The 12,605-nt window shown below is 60.5% G+C and overlaps 1 protein-coding gene across 3 annotated transcripts in view; it reads left to right on the forward strand.

Moving 5' to 3' along the window:
- The window catches only part of DOT1L (DOT1 like histone lysine methyltransferase), a 72,960-nt gene that overhangs the window by 33,127 nt on the left and 27,228 nt on the right, over window positions 1-12,605 (forward strand). For 2 of the 3 annotated variants that reach the window (XM_077978913.1, XM_015122411.3), the window contains exons 6-9: window positions 894-988; window positions 1,392-1,454; window positions 7,880-7,935; window positions 10,494-10,573. In XM_077978913.1, coding sequence (XP_077835039.1) covers window positions 894-988; window positions 1,392-1,454; window positions 7,880-7,935; window positions 10,494-10,573 — 294 coding nt within the window. The remainder of the gene's footprint in view (window positions 1-893; window positions 989-1,391; window positions 1,455-7,879; window positions 7,936-10,493; window positions 10,574-12,605) is intronic. The other variant, XM_077978915.1, reaches the window with a different exon arrangement.

Here is a 12,605-nt window from a genome sequence, read left to right on the forward strand (position 1 = left end):
CCCAAGAGATTGAGGCTGCAGTGAGCCAGGATCTCACCACTTGCAGTCCAGCTTGGGCGACAGAATCAGACCCTGTCTCAAAAACAAAAAATTAAAAAGGCGTATATGTTTTAGATGACAGCCTAGCACTTGCCGGCCCGGCTCTGGGCCCCTGTCCCTGTGTGCTTCTCTTCCCGCTGCTGTGGTGGTAGCGGTCTGTGCCTGCTGTGGTTGTGCCGTGGTTCATTCCCTGGAGCGCAGAGCTGCCTAGCAGGGGAGGAGAGGCGGCTTGACACCCCCAGTGTGTGCTGCTGCCTCCGCCCTCCTGACGCTGGCACATCTGCAGCCCCCGTTCCCTCCTCCCTTAGAGCCGGGGGTTGCTGGGTTGTGCGCTGACGCTGTGAAACCGCGGCGGCCGGGAGACTGTCCTGGCTGCAGGGGCTCCTCACTGCCTCTCCCACCCCACATCGAGTCTCAGTCCAGTCCCGCTCATGAGCCTTCCTGGGGTGCCGTGAGATTTCATCAGCCAGGTTGCTGTGTGTCTGTGTGGTGGTGACGCAGGGATAATTTGAGGTGAACGGGAGCCTTTCCAGACCTGCCAAGTCTCGGGCAGCCCTGTCTGAACAGTGAACACCACATAGGGCCTTTAGACTCAGAATGAATTCTGGGTTTCGGGGGCCACCAAGTAATGTCCATGGATGACACGTTGTGATGACCATCCCCTCGTGGGGGCTCTAGTGGGGGCCTGGTCTCACCCTGAGTGACCTTGGAGCATCGGATATGTGTGGAGACTTGTGGCCTCCCCTGTGGGTCTTCATGGCTGCATCCTTGTGGCCTCTGTCTCCGAGGCTGTCATGGCCTCCCGGGTGGCATCTGAGTGCTGTGTGGTATCTGATGGATCTCTCTGATCACAGGTGTGGGCCAGGTTGTGCTCCAGGTCGCCGCTGCCACCAACTGCAAACATCACTATGGCGTCGAGAAAGCGGACATCCCGGCCAAGTATGCGGAGGTGAGCAGGTCTGGGCGCCAGGGTGTGTTGGAGGCAGGGGACCATCAGAGAAAGTGATGCCCTGGGTGCCTCCACCCCACTGCTGTGGGACTTCCGAGTCTGGGCGGCGTTCTTTCCAGGCCCAAGACATCTTAGCTGCCTGCAGGGTGTGCCTGTGAATAGGGTGCCCGCATGCCCTCACGGCCCATCCCAGGCCGGCCCTCCAGGCCTGCCCAAGCGCTGCGTGGGCGTCTCTGAGCCTGTTTCACAGCACGTGCCACAAGTGAGGCGGGAAGTGCTCAGCTCCACCTCATGGCACAGCCCTCTGAGAAGTGGGGTGTTTTGGGTGGCCTGCCCAGGCGGGCGCATTGAGGCCCCACTGCCCTGAGAGTTTGTAATGGGCGTTTGGTTTCCTTCCTTCCAGACCATGGACCGCGAGTTCAGGAAGTGGATGAAATGGTATGGAAAAAAGCATGCAGAATACACAGTGAGTGCCATCGCTCCGCCCTGGCTCCCATCGCCGGCCCCATCCCCGCTCCCACCCTCCTCTTAGCCCCTCCTTTCTTGCCAATGTTGGCACATGGCTTTTGGCACATGGCGTGCCCCCTGGAGTCCCCTCTGGTTCTTATAGGGCTGCCTGGGCGTGGCCTCTGAGCCCGCAGCAGGTGCCTCTGTTGGCACTGTCGCTCCCATCCTCTGTGACATGGCTTCTGTCCCTCGGCAGCGTGGGGTGCACAGAGGCTTTTCAGGGAACGGGCTCGGGGCTCCCCGGAGCGGAGGCCTGTGGGACAGGCTGGGTTCTGGGCTGGTTGCAGCGTCCTTGGGGTGTCATCCCTCACTGGGGACAGCCTTGTTTGGACGGGTTCCTGGTCCTCAGTGCCGTGTTCTTCATGACAAGCCGGCAACCTCGGGGTGGGCAGTGTTCTCTCCCGCCCTGTCGTGATGCGGTCTGAGGTGCTCCTCCCGTGTGCCCTGTGGATGGCGCCGCGTGTGGATGGCGCCGCGTGTGGATGGCGCCGCGTGTGGCTGTCCCTGCGGGGTGTGCACTCCCCTCGATGGCTGAGTGGCGGTGGGATGGGAGTGGGCGTGGGAAGGGGATGCTCTTTAGGGAGCAGGAAGGACGGTTTTCCTGACCCAGGTCGGGTGATTACTGGGCCACAGCTTCCAGGAGTAGCTGCCACTCCTGCATCCTCCCCGGACTCCTTCCCACCCCGTGCTAAGTCCTTAGATACCAGGCTCCACCCTGGTCCTTTCCACACAGAGGCCTGCAGAGCTGGGTCCTTCCTTGACCTGTGCTCTCCTCCTCCCAGTCCCAGCTGCCCAGGAACTCACCTGTGGTGGAGTCTGACGGCGCTTGGGGCCCATTGGCTCTACCTCCCAGCAATGTCTCAGACCTGCGGACTCCATCCCCTCCCCGCCCTCGTGGGGTGTGGGCTCGGTGCTGGCGCAGCTGCTCCTGTGATGTGGATTGGAGGGTGGCTTGGGGTCTGGGGTGCAGGAAGGTGGGTGCTTCCTGTTCTAGACTTGGAGCCACTGGAGTACAGAGCCCACAGCCACTTGAGTCCTGAGAGGCCTCCCTGACAAGGCGGAAGGAGTGCTGGGCAGGGCGGTTGCCAGGTCACCACCTTGGGAGGACGATGGCGCAGGAGTCGCTAAGCTGCCCAGCAGAGCAGCTCAGGATGGAACATGGCAAGGCCAGCTCGTGATCCCAGGTGCCTGCGGCAACACGGTTCCTGGGCGGAATCTGCACGTTTGAGAAGCAACAGAAACAAGGTGTTCAGAGGTCCTGTTGTCAGTCGACTCTCACAGTTCAGAGGGACCAATGAGGGACACAGGTGGCGTACAATTCCAGTCCCCTCCTAGGCAGTGCCCGCCCCTCACTGTCTCCTCAGCAGGGTGGGTGGAGGTGTGGCCAGGCCTGTGTACCCGCCTCTCTGTCTGGAGCTCCCTGCCGAGGCGCCCTCTGTGGGCCTGTCAGTCGGGTCCTTCCTCAGATCGCTGTGAGGCCTCGGCATTCCTGTCATTGCCACGAGTGGGCGTGCATCCTGCCTAGCACGCATCCCTGGCCCCCAGCTCAGACCTCTCCATGCTGTCCCACAGCACAGGTGAAGGCCAGAGTCAGGGTGCTGGGCCCTGATCCCTTGCCGGCTGGTTCTGCCCTGGGTGTCCTGGCTGTGGTGGTCTGAGCAGATGAACCTGAGTGGGGACACAGATGCATGGTCCAGGCAGGCCATCTTCCCCTGCGAGGCCTGACATGGGCTGCAGTGGCAGGGACACCTGAGTCAGGCAGTGTCCTTCTTTGCATCCTCAGGGAGGGAGCTGCTGGCTGGAAACTTTTGTTGTTTTTTAGAGGCAGGGTGTTGCTCTGTTCTCCAGGCTGGAGTGCGGTGGTGCAGTCATAGCTCATTGCAGCCGTGGACTCCTGGGCTCAAGTGATCCTCCCACCTCAGCCTCCTGAGTAGCTGGGACTGCAGGCGTGCACCACCACACCTGGCTAATTAAAAAAATAATTTGAGCAAGACACAGTGGCTCACGCCTGTAATCCCAGCACGTTGGGAGACTGAGACGGGCGGATCACCTGAGTTTAGGAGTTCAAGACCAGCCTGGCCAACATGGTGAAACCCCGTCTCTGCTAAAAATACAAAACCTGGCTGGGCATGGTGGTACGCACCTGTAATCCCAGCTACTTGAGGGGCTGAGGCAGGAGAATCACTTGAACCCAGGGGGCGGAGGCTACAGTGAGCCGAGATCGCACCCCTGCACCGAAGCCTGGGCGATAGAGCAAGACTTTGTCTCACACACACACACACACACACACACACACACAAATTGTAGCAACGGGGTTTCACAGTGTTGGCCAGGTTGGCTTAAACTCCTGTGTTCAAGCCATCCTCCTGCCTTGACCTGCTAAAGTGCTGGGATTACAGGCGTGAGGGTACCTGGCTGCCTCCGTGTCTTTTTGAGGCTTGACAGCCCATTTCTTTTTATTGCTGAATAGTAGTCCATAGTCTGGATGTGCCACAGTTAATTCACCCACTCGCCTGCTGAGGCCATCTGGGCTGCTTCCACAGTTCGGCAGTTATGAGCACAGCTGCAGTAAAGGTCCGTGTGCAGGTTTCTGTGTGGGTGCAGGAGCTCCACTCCTGTGGGTAGACACCAGGCAGCACGATTGCTGGATCTTCTGGAAAAACCGCCAGACTGCCTCGCAGTGAGTCTACACCATCTGCGTTACCTCCAGCGGTGAACAGGAGTTTCTGTTGCTCCATGTCCTGGCCGGCGCCTGGTGCCATGAACATCTAGGGAGGTCATTGATACTTCCTCTTCCCCTCATCTCCTGAAGCCTTGCTGCAACATGAGTTCCTGGAGTTCTTACCGATTCCTTGTGGTTTTCGTTTTCTTTTCTTTTTTTTGACATCAGAGTCTTGCTCTGTTGCCCAGGCTGGAGTGCAGTGGCACAAGCTCAGCTCGCTGCAACCTCCGCCTCCTGGGTTCAAGCGATTCTCCTGCCTCAGGCTCCCGAGTAGTAGGGATGACAGGCGCCCGCCACCATGCCCAGCTAATTTTTGTATTTTTAGTAGGGACGGGGTTTCACCATGTTGGTCAGGCTGGTCTCAAATTCCTGACCTCATGATCCGACTGCCTCTGCCTCCCAAAGTGCTGGGATGACAGGCGTGAGCCACCGCGCCCGGCCGCCTCGGCGTTTTCTGCACTGACACTTGTGTCGCCTGCAGACACGGAGCTTTGCCTTTGCCTTCGCAGTCCCTGTCCCTTTCCTCTCCTTTTCCTGTCCTCTTGTACTGGCCGGCGTGGGCATTTCCCATGCGATGTGAGTCATGGGGCAAGACGGTTACCCTTCCCTGCCCCGCTCTTGATGGGCAGCTGAGCACCTGGCCATGGAGCACAGTGTTAGTGGTGGGCTTGTGTGGATGCTGTCCCTCGGGTGGAGGACAAGCCCGCAGTCCTGAGTGTGCAGCACGCGTTTTTTCGGTGCTGCTTCTAGTGTCAGCGCAGTGCTGTGGTTTCCATTCCTCAGCCTGTTGCCGTGATGGGTTTCCAGTGTTGAATGTGTCCCCCTTGGTCAGCGTGCGATCCTGTTTATCCGAAGCGGGATTCTGCTGGCTGATGGGCCGCTGAGGTGTTTTCTGCCGTGGTGGGAGCCGCGGTCTGCAGTGCTTCCTTGCGGCCGCACCTGTCTGGTTTGGTCTCTGGGTGGTGCTCCCTCGGCTTCTGTTCTGCTGTGTATGACCAGGACTTGTGCACCCAGGGCTGCGGGCCCAGCTCTCCTTCCCTTTCTTGTGCTGATTGTTCCCGAATGCCCTGCCCACAGTGGAAGCTGTGTGGTGTCCTGGGCCCTGGGTCCACTTGCACTCCGGCCGGAAGTTCCCACGTGGGTTCCTGGCTGTGGCAGGAGAGCCACACAGATCCCAGCACAGAGGATGGAAGCCCTCGCCGTGGTTCCCAGCGATGGCCAGGAGGGCGCCACGGTGCCTTCCTCCGCGCGGTCTGACCGGGCTGAGCCTTGCTCAGGAGAGGGTGGCTGTCAGGTGCGGGGGCTGCCCCAGCGCTGCTCCCCCTTCTGCCTCATCTCGTCAGCGTCAGGGTCAGCACCCTGCTTCTAGGGCCTGGGTCCGCAACATGGCTGAGCAGCGTGGTGTCTCCTATGGCGCAGGCGCTCCCGGCGTGGAGCTGCGTTCGAGGTCTGAATTCCGTGCGGGTTTAGGTACTCACGGTCGGGCCAGTGGCTCCTGAGATGTGTCTGGGAGCATGATTTGGGGGGAAGGATGGCATTCCTCAGGGCTTTGGTAACGTGTCGGAAAGAAGCTGGTGGTGGGGAAGGCAGGTGTCAATACCAGCCTCCACCTCTGGCATCCGTGCTGTGTACAGCCAGCTCCGCTGCGGAGGGTGGCCAGAGAGGCTTCTCCCGATTGTCCCTTGCCCTTTCTGAGGGGAACTTCCATTCTGATGTTGGAGGAAACCCTCAGAGCAGCTCTCTGTGACTTTGCCCGTGCTCTGCTTGGGAGGCTCCAAGTCCTCCTGCCCAGAGCGGTGTCACCAGCGAGGCTCCCAGAGACCCACACTCCCGGTTCCTATGGGGCCGGGGTTCCAGACTCCAGAGGGAAGCAGGGTTGCACATAAACCATGGCGTTTGCAGGAACAGTTTGGCCCCAGAGCCTGCCCTGTCATGGAGCGCAGGGGACCCCAGGGTGGGTTCCCAGCCCCAGGCCTGTGATGCGAGCCCGGGTCTGCTGAGTGCTGCTCAGGACTTGGGATTTGAGTCATTTCCTGGGTGGCTTGTCCACGGGGAATGAGGGATGTTCACAGGGTCTGTCAGGTGTAGAGAGGGAGGAGACGGGTGTCGGGGCAGCCCAGCACCTGCAGAGGCTCAGGATGGCCTGTCTGCACCTCCCATCCCGCCTCCTCCCTCCTGGGAACTTCCCCTGGCCTTGGAGAGCAGAGGATATATAGCTGCTCCTGGCTGGGGCGGGCGGCCCTGCCCTCTGGATCTGCATCTGCGTGGACGGGTGGCCCTGTCCTCCGGGCCTGGAGCGGGGGTGTTCCCGTCTCTCTCGGGCTGGGTGGGTGGGCCACCCTGTTGCTTGGGGCAGCGGCTTGCTTGTGGGACCTTCTCTGCTCAGGGACTCCCCCCCATCCTGAGAGACACTTGGTGGGCACTGGGCCTGTGGCTGCTATGAAAGAAGTGTTGCGGGTCCTCCCTCGGCCCTTGGGGTGCAGGTGTGGGCTTCTTCGACCGTGACTCAGGTTGCCCTGACCCCCAACTACTCCGGCCCCCAGCATGTCTGTGGATGGGCCTGTCCCGGACATTTCACAGAAATGGGATCACACACTGTGTGGCCTTTTGTGTCTGGTGTCGTCTCTCACTGAGCGTGACGTCCTCAAGGTGCATCTGTGCTGTGGCCTGGGTTGGAGCCTGGCTCCTGCTCCTGGCGGGGTCCTGCTTCCGTGCGCACGGCCTTGCTGTGCTCTGTTGATCTTTCATCTAATGGACTCTTGTCTGCTTCCACCTTTTGGCTGTGGTGAGTTGTGCTGGCTTTTGGAGGCATTTGTGTCGGGCTTTTGCGTGGGTATTTTTCTTTCTCTGGGAATGGAGGTGGTGGTGGTTTTGAAGGATTTGAAAGGCAGGGTCTCAGTTATCCAGATGCTACTGCGTTGGGCAGCTAGGTTAATAAGAGGCGTTTCCTCCTGGACGGTGCTTGGTCTTGAGGTCTGGAGGTGGACCGGCGTCGGGCTGCAGCTGGCTTTGCTGTGAGTGCGGCGTGGAGCTGGGGGACAGCGCTGCTCTTAGCTCAGCAGCGCACAGGGGCGGACACCCCCAGGGACTGGCGGCTCAGCTTCGCAGTGTGCATGTTTCTTGCGGTTGGTGAGGGAGGGACAGAGCTCGGCACTAGGCTTTCCCGGCCTGGCCAAGTGTTGCTGCCTGCCGTGGAGAGTGCCCCCCAGCGTCCCGCCACCTCCCTCAGGCACTGCCTGGAGCCAGCATGGTGGGGACTGCAGGCCCTGCCTTGGGGCGCCGCTGCTGGCCACTTCTGGTCCTGGGAGTGGCTGCAGCCCCTGATTTTGAGCTTACATTTCTAGGAGACTGCAGCATGGCTGGCAGGTGTGTGTTGGTATGGCTGTGGTCCCCTTGGCTGGGCCTGGCCTCCCCAAGTGGATGCTGGAGCACGAGGACCTGTCCCGGCTTCTCAGGAGGTCCTGCCTGTTCTCTGCGTGTCCCTCTCGCCTGCCCTTCTGCCTGCAGTTCCCAGGGCTACAGCCGGTGGGGCCTGGGCGTCCTCCTGCTCCTTCCCTGCAAGCAGAGCTGTGCTCATTTCATTCTTTCTTCACAGGGGCCGGGCGGGCTGGGGCTGCCAGGGAGGCTGGGGGTCCCCACTCATGCCTGTTTTCTCTTTTCAGTTGGAGAGAGGCGATTTCCTCTCAGAAGAGTGGAGGGAGCGAATCGCCAACACGAGGTATGGCCGGCATGGGGCGTGCGGGGCATGTGGGGTATACGCTCACGGGCGGGCAGTGGCCATGGCACTGGAGTCCGGGAACGGCCCCTCACTCCTGCGCTGGCTGTGTCAGGAAAGAGGCCGGTGGGGACAGGAAGGGCGCCTTTCCCTCACCCTGGTTCTCCCTCTGAGGGCGCGCAAAGCGGACATGCCCAGCAGATGTGCCCAGCAGAGCCCCTGTCAGCCCCTGCAGACCCTGCTGGCAGTGAGCCTGTTCCTGCTGCCCTATCCCCTTGACTTTCTCGCCTGGGTTCCTGGGCCGCCTCCCCGCTCAGGCTTGGTCTGGGGGTCTTCCTGTCTCCGTGCATCCCTCCTGGAGTGGCTGGCACCCACACAGTGTGCACAATGGTCCCAAGCCATCTTGGCGCTGCCTGGGCTTGCCCCCTCCGCGCCGCCTCTCACCCAGGCCCAGGAGCTCAGGGCACTGTCCAGGTCCCTCCCCACTGCCACCTGTTTGTCCTGGTGGCTACCGGCTCTGTGTGGCTGGGCTGGGCCCCTGTGCTCTCCACTGCCCAGCCTGGGTGTGGCCACGGTGCTCCAGCGTCTGCCAGGGACCCTGGGGGCCCAAGGCTCTTGTGAGAGCAGCTGGCGAGGTGGGGTCAGCAGCCGGCTGGGCCCTGCTCCCCCAGTCCCGCTGTCCTCCCTGCTCCCCTTGTCCTCCCAGCATTCCTTGTCCTCACGTCCCTTGTCCTCCCTGCATTCCTCGTCTTCCCCACATTCCTCGTCCTCCCCATGCCCCTCGTCCTCCCTGCATTCCTCATTCTCCCTGCATTTCTTGTCCTCTCCATAGCCCTCGTTCTCCCTGCATCCCTCGTCCTCGCCACGCCTCTCATCTTCCCCACACCCCTCCTTCTCTCTGCATTCCTCTTCTTCCCCATGCCCCTTGTCCTCCCCGCACCCCTTGTCCTCCCTGCCCCCTCGCTCCTGCTGTCTTCCCTGTGCTTTTCTTCCTCTCGGGTGTGCTCATGGCTTATGGTTAAGTGTCCCCCATGGACAGGGTTTGGGGTACAAGTAGAAAATGGGGGTTTCTTTTCCCAAAAGGTTCCTAGGTTTGCTCTTCTGTGTGAACTTCTATTTGGGTTGGGGCACTGTGCCCACCGGCGGGTGTTCTGCCATCTGGAGGGCATCGTGCTGACCCTGTGGTATCCCCATCCCATGGAGTGGTGGTGGGAGCACAGGGGGACCTGCAGCGGTCAGGCCGTGATTGCTGTCTTGTAACAAACTCTTAAGCTGAGAGGCCGGGCGCGGTGGCTCAAGCCTGTAATCCCAGCACTTTGGGAGGCCAAGATGGGCGGAGCACGAGGTCAGGAGATCGAAACCATCCTGGCTAACACGGTGAAACCCCGTCTCTACTAAAAAAAAAAAAATACAAAAAACTAGCCGGGCGAGGTGGCGGGCGCCTGTAGTCCCAGCTACCCGGGAGGCTGAGGCAGGAGAATGGCATAAACACGGGAGGCGGAGCTTGCAGTGAGCCGAGATCCGGCCACTGCACTCCAGCCTGGGCGACAGAGCGAGACTCCGTCTCAAAAAAAAAAAAGGCGGCGAGAGATTTCCTGGCATCCCGTTGACATCTGGGCTTGGTGCAGGCTCTCGCAGTTCCTCTCTAGGAGCTGCCAGCCTCGCTGCCTTGCTGGGTAGCCCCAGCCCTGGGCTCAGCCTGCTCTGGCTCTGGGCATAGCGTACAGATCTTGACCAGGAGGGGCTCCTCCCACAGGTTGCCCGCTGACTGTGGGGCCTCGCACTCTGGCCTCAGCCTGTTTTCCCTTTCCTGTGTCTCACCCACGATGGTGGTGGCTTTGGAGGTGGCATCATGGAGTTTGCTTCTCTGAACACCCAGTTACCCAGGTCTTTCTGGCTCATGCCGCTCAGCCGCCTTGGCCACCTGAGCTCAGCCAGCCTTACGTCTAGCCTCCCTAAGTGCAGTCCTGAGTGGGGAACACAGGCGGCCCCAGGACCCTCATTTGAGGATGGTGGCCTGGGAAAGCTGTGCGGGGCCTGCATGGGAGGGAGCCTCCGGTTCCCCGCTGCTCGCCAGGGGGTCTGAAACGCTGCCAAGGGCGCCTCGCCTGGGGCCCGTTGTCTGCGGTGTCTGCGGTCTCTGCGGCGGTTGAGCGGGAGCCTCTGCTTGGTGCCCCTGTGGCAGTCCAGCCCCCTGCTGGGCCTCTGTTTTTGGCCACCCGCCTTCTTCCCTCGGCCTTTGGGTCCTTCACGGCTGCTCCTCCTGCATTGTGTGGGCTGCTCGTGAACCTTCCCAGATCACTGGACTCCAAGATTCACGATAAGGGACTTGGCCCCGAAGCCCGCCCCTCTGTTTTCGGCCCCACTCAGAAGAGGCCGCAGTTGTCTTTTCCCTGCACCTGAAACCCACGGTGTGCGCTTGGCGGTGTGGGCTTGGCCCTGGAGGTGGCGGGCGGGTGTGGGCAGGGCCTGGCACCGACAGCAGCGGTTGTTGGCTCTGCCGGGTGGCTGTGCCCGTGAGACGAGCCTTCATGGCACTGAACTGGAGTATTGTTTTGCAGTGTTATATTTGTGAATAATTTTGCCTTTGGTCCTGAGGTGGATCACCAGCTGAAGGAGCGGTTTGCAAACATGAAGGAAGGTAAGGCGCCCTCCTCACCGGTCTGTGCTGGTGTGACGTGATTGAGGAAGGGCGGCGGCCGGGAGGTCCCCGCAAGTTGTCCTGCAGAAGGCAGCTCAGACTTGGGGTCCTTAGTCCCCTGGGAGCCAGGCAATCTTCCTTCGTGCTTTTTTTTCTTTTTTTATTGAGACAGTTTTGCTCTGTCTCCCAGGCTGGAGTGCGGTGGCACAATCTCTGCTCACTGCAACCTCCGGTTTCCAGGTTCAAGCGATTCTTCTGCCTCAGTCTCCCAAGTAGCTGGGACTACAGGTCCGTGCCACCATGCCCAGCTAATTTTTGTTTTTATTTTATTTTATTTATTTTTTGAGATAGAGTCTTGCTCTGTCCCCCAGGCTAGAGTGCAGTGGTGTGATCTCAGCTCACCGCAACCTCTGCCTTCTAGGTTCAAGCCATTCTCCTGCCTCAGCCTCCCAAGTAGCTGGGACTACAGGCACACGCCACCATGTCCGGTTAATTTTTGTACTCTTAGTAGAGACGGGGTTTCACCATGTTGGCCAGGCTGGCCTCGAACTCCAGACCTCTGGTGATCTGTCTGCCTCGGCCTCCCAACATTTTAGGATTACAGGCGTGACCGCCACGCCCGGCCCTGGAACCTTCTTGCGTTGAGCCTGTAGCTGATCACCCGGGGCGAGAGCGAGAGTCCCCTTTGTTCTTGACCTGAGCACGTGGAACGCGGTGTCCAGAATGAGCAGGAGCGAGGCTCTCAGCTGTTTTGTTTTCTCCCTCCGGAGAAAGGTCACCAGGCCCATGCAGGGCCCTTCATGCTGTTTTCTGAACCCCAAGCCCTGGCGTAGTCTCAGGAGCGGATAACTCAACCCATCACATCAATTCTAGTCCTGCAGTTGAGGGTGGGACCCAGATCACAGCCTGTGGAGTGCCCCTTCCCCTAAACATGGAGACTGAGCGTGCCATTGTCCCCCAACCCCCGCCAGCCCCCCAGCAGGACGCAGGGCAGGTTTGGGGTCTTCCTTGCGGGGATTGTGCTGCCTGCCTTCCGAGGCTCTCCCCCAAGCCTTGCAGCAAGCACCACCTCTGCGTGCTGGCGGATGTGGCTTCCAGAGCCCTGCTAGACTCGGACACAGGTGCCCTGGAGGTGCCCCTCTCCCTCCCGACTGCTTCCCACCTGTCCTCTCTAGGGAGGCCTCCAGAGGCTGGGGAGAACCGTGGTGGGCTCTTCAGCCTCTCAAACAAAACCCAGAGGGTCTGCAGCTGCCTTCAGCACCAACGCCCCACAACCATGGGGGTCTGGAGGGTGCCTGTGTGCATGTGTCTGCGAGTGTGTGTCTGTGTCTCTGCATGCCTGTGTCTCTTGTGTGTGTGCCTGCGTGTCTGCTTGCGTGTCTCTGCGTGCGTGTCTGTGTCTGCATGTCTGTGCCTGTGTGCATGCCTGTGTGTGCGTGCCCGCGTGCCTCCCTGTCTATGTACGTGTTTGCTTGTTGTTTCTGTGTGTGCATGTAGGCCTGCGTGTCTCTGTGCATCTGTGTGCCTTGCGAGTTTATTTGATATCTGTATGTGTGTGTGTGCGTGTGGCAATGGTGTTTCTGAATTATCGTAGAACCACATGGGGACACCATGCTTCCCCGCCCAGTCGCCCCCATAGCTCAGCAGCACTCCGGGCCTCCCTGCACTCTGCGACCGCACGCAGGAAGGCAGCAGCGGCTGCAGGCAACTCCTGTCCACCCCCCGTGGTCCCCGCACCTGCTAGAACGCCTCTTCTGGCTGTTTCTCGCTAGCTTTCTCTGCACACTCAGACGTGGTGGCTGGGTCAGGGTACTGCAGTGGTGTCTCCTGTCCAGCCCCGCCCTGTTTTGAAGGGAGTGGCCAGCAGCACTGATTCTAGGGACCCTGATGGTCCCACACGTGCCCGTGAGCATCTGTCAACCTGGCTCTGCAGCCATTTGACTTGGCCCTGCTCATGTTTGAGGTCCTCTCGTAGGGATACTGGCCTAACCCGTGTGCCCAGCCTGGCCCCGGAACTGCCCTTCCTGCCCCT

The sequence above is a fragment of the Macaca mulatta genome, chromosome 19, assembly GCF_049350105.2.
Source record: "Macaca mulatta isolate MMU2019108-1 chromosome 19, T2T-MMU8v2.0, whole genome shotgun sequence".
Classification (NCBI taxonomy): Eukaryota; Metazoa; Chordata; class Mammalia; order Primates; family Cercopithecidae; genus Macaca; species Macaca mulatta.